The sequence below is a fragment of the Capsicum annuum genome, unplaced genomic scaffold (genome assembly GCF_002878395.1).
Source record: "Capsicum annuum cultivar UCD-10X-F1 unplaced genomic scaffold, UCD10Xv1.1 ctg61363, whole genome shotgun sequence".
NCBI classification, from domain to species: Eukaryota; Viridiplantae; Streptophyta; class Magnoliopsida; order Solanales; family Solanaceae; genus Capsicum; species Capsicum annuum.
In genome coordinates, this window is record NW_025870263.1 from 1,050 (window position 1) to 4,260 (window position 3,211).

The 3,211-nt window shown below is 29.1% G+C and overlaps 1 protein-coding gene across 1 annotated transcript; it reads right to left on the minus strand.

Moving 5' to 3' along the window:
- Positions 1–306: 306 nt before the first annotated feature.
- LOC124893538 (S-protein homolog 2-like) lies at positions 307–749 on the minus strand (the record flags this gene model as incomplete). Its single annotated transcript, XM_047404516.1, has 1 exon — positions 307–749. A coding segment is annotated over exon 1 (443 nt), but the record flags the coding sequence as incomplete, so codon positions are not given.
- Positions 750–3,211: the final 2,462 nt, after the last annotated feature.

A 3,211-nucleotide genomic window follows, 5' to 3' on the forward strand; every position in this document is an offset into this window, starting at 1 on the left:
GCAACTAAATTGAAATAAATATCATCTTTAGAGAGAGAGGACCAACTAAAACGAAGCAGACTACTAAATTAAAATAAATATCATCTTTAGAGAAAGCCCAACTAAAAAGAAGCAGAGGAAGTATGACCAAGAAAAAAAAGATGTAAGAAATAAGGACATGCTATAAATATAATTAATTTTCTTCACTCCCCCACAGATTTCGAAGCTAGGTCGATACATTAGTCATCGTTTTATGAGATTGTCCACAAATATTTTTCATAAAGTTTTGCCTGTAGCTACTATAATAGTATACATAAACAAGATTACCATTGAGCATAACGATACATATCTTCAACTTTTCCGGGGCCTATATAAGTTCCCAAATAAAAACCATCTGGCTTCACCACCCACGCACATTGTGTTGTAAGCTTCGAAAGTTTTCCATCATTAACACAATGTACTGGATCATTATACACATCAAACACTTTATCCTTTGAATTCCACCAAAAGTGACAAAAGTATAACGATGTCCATGCAAATCCTTGACAAAATGACCAATCAAATTCTTGATTAGCCGCAAGATAATGGTTTCCACGCTTGTCATCACTAGCAGCACAATGAATTTTAAGATTAGACGAATTAGAAGGAAGTTTGTTGATAACATGTACGTGATACTTTCGAGTAAGAAAACATGATTTTGATGTTGGAAGGTCAAGCAGAATTGTTAATAATAGTAGTATTAAGAAAATTTTGATCATGGAGAGAGTCATTCTGAGAATTAAATAATTATGGATTTTACCATGTGAATTGGGGGTTATGGAGTTTTATATAAGAAAAAAAAATGAGTTTAGTCAAATTCTTACAAAATCTTGGGAGTTGTACAGTTTTATATAGAAAAAGAATGAATTTAGTCAACTTGTACAAAATTTTGATTGGAATTGCAAACAACTATTTGTAGTACTTTCTTGTTCCAATAATATTTGTGAATTATTGACTTGACATATAGATTAAAAAATAATAATAATAAGGTTATTATTTATTATATCATTTTTTGAATATAATAAATTTAATGCTTTGAGAAATATATTTCGGATGAATAGTATTTAATAGCAAAGGCAAAAGGGTAAAAAATGATAAATTATAGATTTATTTTTCAAATTGAATAAGTATTATTTGACATTTATTTTTATTATAGTGGACAAGTAGTAGTAACTTTTCAAAAGCATTGAATTACCATTAAATGTGTTTTGCCTTAATTTTGTTCTCTCTTTATGTTGTTGTGAAAATTATTAAGACTTTGAATACCTCTAATGTTTTTGTTTCAACACGAAATGTACAACAGACTAGTGTAATTTCATAAAGTGGAGTTTAGAGAGGGTATAATATATGCGGAACGTACTACTACCTCAGTAATGATAAAGAGGTTGTTTCTAATAAACCCTTGACTCTTTTTTTTGTTTCTTCTATTCTTGATTTTCGGTAAAACCACTATCATTTGCTTTCTCCTTGTTGACATTTTCCATGTTAGTCTCAACATTCACCTCGATTCTCCAAGTTTAATTTAAATTTTAATTACTATATTTACTGTGACATTAAATTCAAATGTTTACTATGACATTAAATAAATTTACCACTTGACCACACATGCTCTTTGATGAAATATTTCCATCATATTTATTTATACTTTTCAACTGCAATTTTGCACTTCAATAGTTCAATTCTTACCTTGGTTTTTGCAAGATTTGGTCTTAGATCTTACAATAGTGCTACATTCTCATTGAAAGAGTACCAATTAGAATTTGTTTTAGTTAGTCCAATTTAAAGACATGTCTGTGATCAAAAGCCCCAATTCTAACCTTTATCTTATTTGAAATCTGCTCTGAAATTCGACTAAATCACAAAATAAGTAGCATTTAAGAACATTGCTTTTCTATTTTTGAATCAATAAATTCACAAGTAGATCTATATCACAAAAAATAATTTTAAAGAAAAATGATTTTGAAGTACTTTTTTCAATTTCATCTATTCGAGTATTACCTGAAAATGAAGTGATAAAACTAAAATTTATAGAAGACTACAAAATTAAACTAGTTGGATCCCATAAAACTAATTGCTACCACTTTTAGTTAGGGTGATAGGTCATTGTTCTGAAAGACAAAAGAAGTTGAGAATAAAAATAAATAGACATGGATAAAAAAGAAAGTCATACTTAAATTCATCATTATTACATAAACAAGAAATCAAACCATTGATGAAACATATATTCCTTAAGACCAGTCATTATCGTGTTCCATAAAATATGTTCTATTTCCATCAGTAGTATTGTATTGTTCCAAATAAAAACCATCTGACTTTACCTCCCATTTACAGTACTTGAGATAATTTTTGAATTGTCCATGATGGATACAATACCATGGATCGTCAAACACAACAATAGTCTTATTCAATGAACCCCACCAAAAGTGACAAAAGTATAAGGTTTTATAAAAAATTCTCTCACAAAACGACCAATTATAGTCTTCATCTATAACAAGATAACCATTTATAAGTTCATCGTTCTTCGAGGCACAATGAACTAGCAATTGTGGGGTATTAATAGGAAGTTTGTTGATAATATGGACCTCATACTTTTATGAAAGAAAGCACTTTCTCGCCAGTGAAAGGTCAAGGGAAGCGATCAATAACGACAAGAAAAAGATGTTGATGAACGAGAGAGTCATACTTGGGATAAACTAAAGTATTGAAAATGAAAGGGGAGAGAGGGGGGTTCTCGTTTATACGCAATACATGCCCCGCGCGCGCGCACGTATATATATATATATAAAATCTATAATCTATATCTATCTATATCTATATCTATATATATATCTATAATCTATAATCTATAATCTATATCTATAATTTATTAAAAGTGTGAAGGACCTTACAAATGTTATTTATACTTTTTGCCCTTTATTAAACTGTTTCATAATAGATAAAATCGTCTTTTCACTTTTCTTAATACGTAAAAATAGTAATTAAATTAGGACTTCAAAATCAAATAAATATGGTGAATTAATATTTTTCCTTATTTGAGTTATAAAATGTTGGAAAAGTTTTTCATTCCCATATTGACTTGGTCTCCTACCCCGAATGTGTGTATAGTATTTCTCTTTCTCTCCGTCTCTTATCAATCTTCCATCAAATAATTGAAATATAAATCTAAAATCGGAATACAAATAATAGAGATACA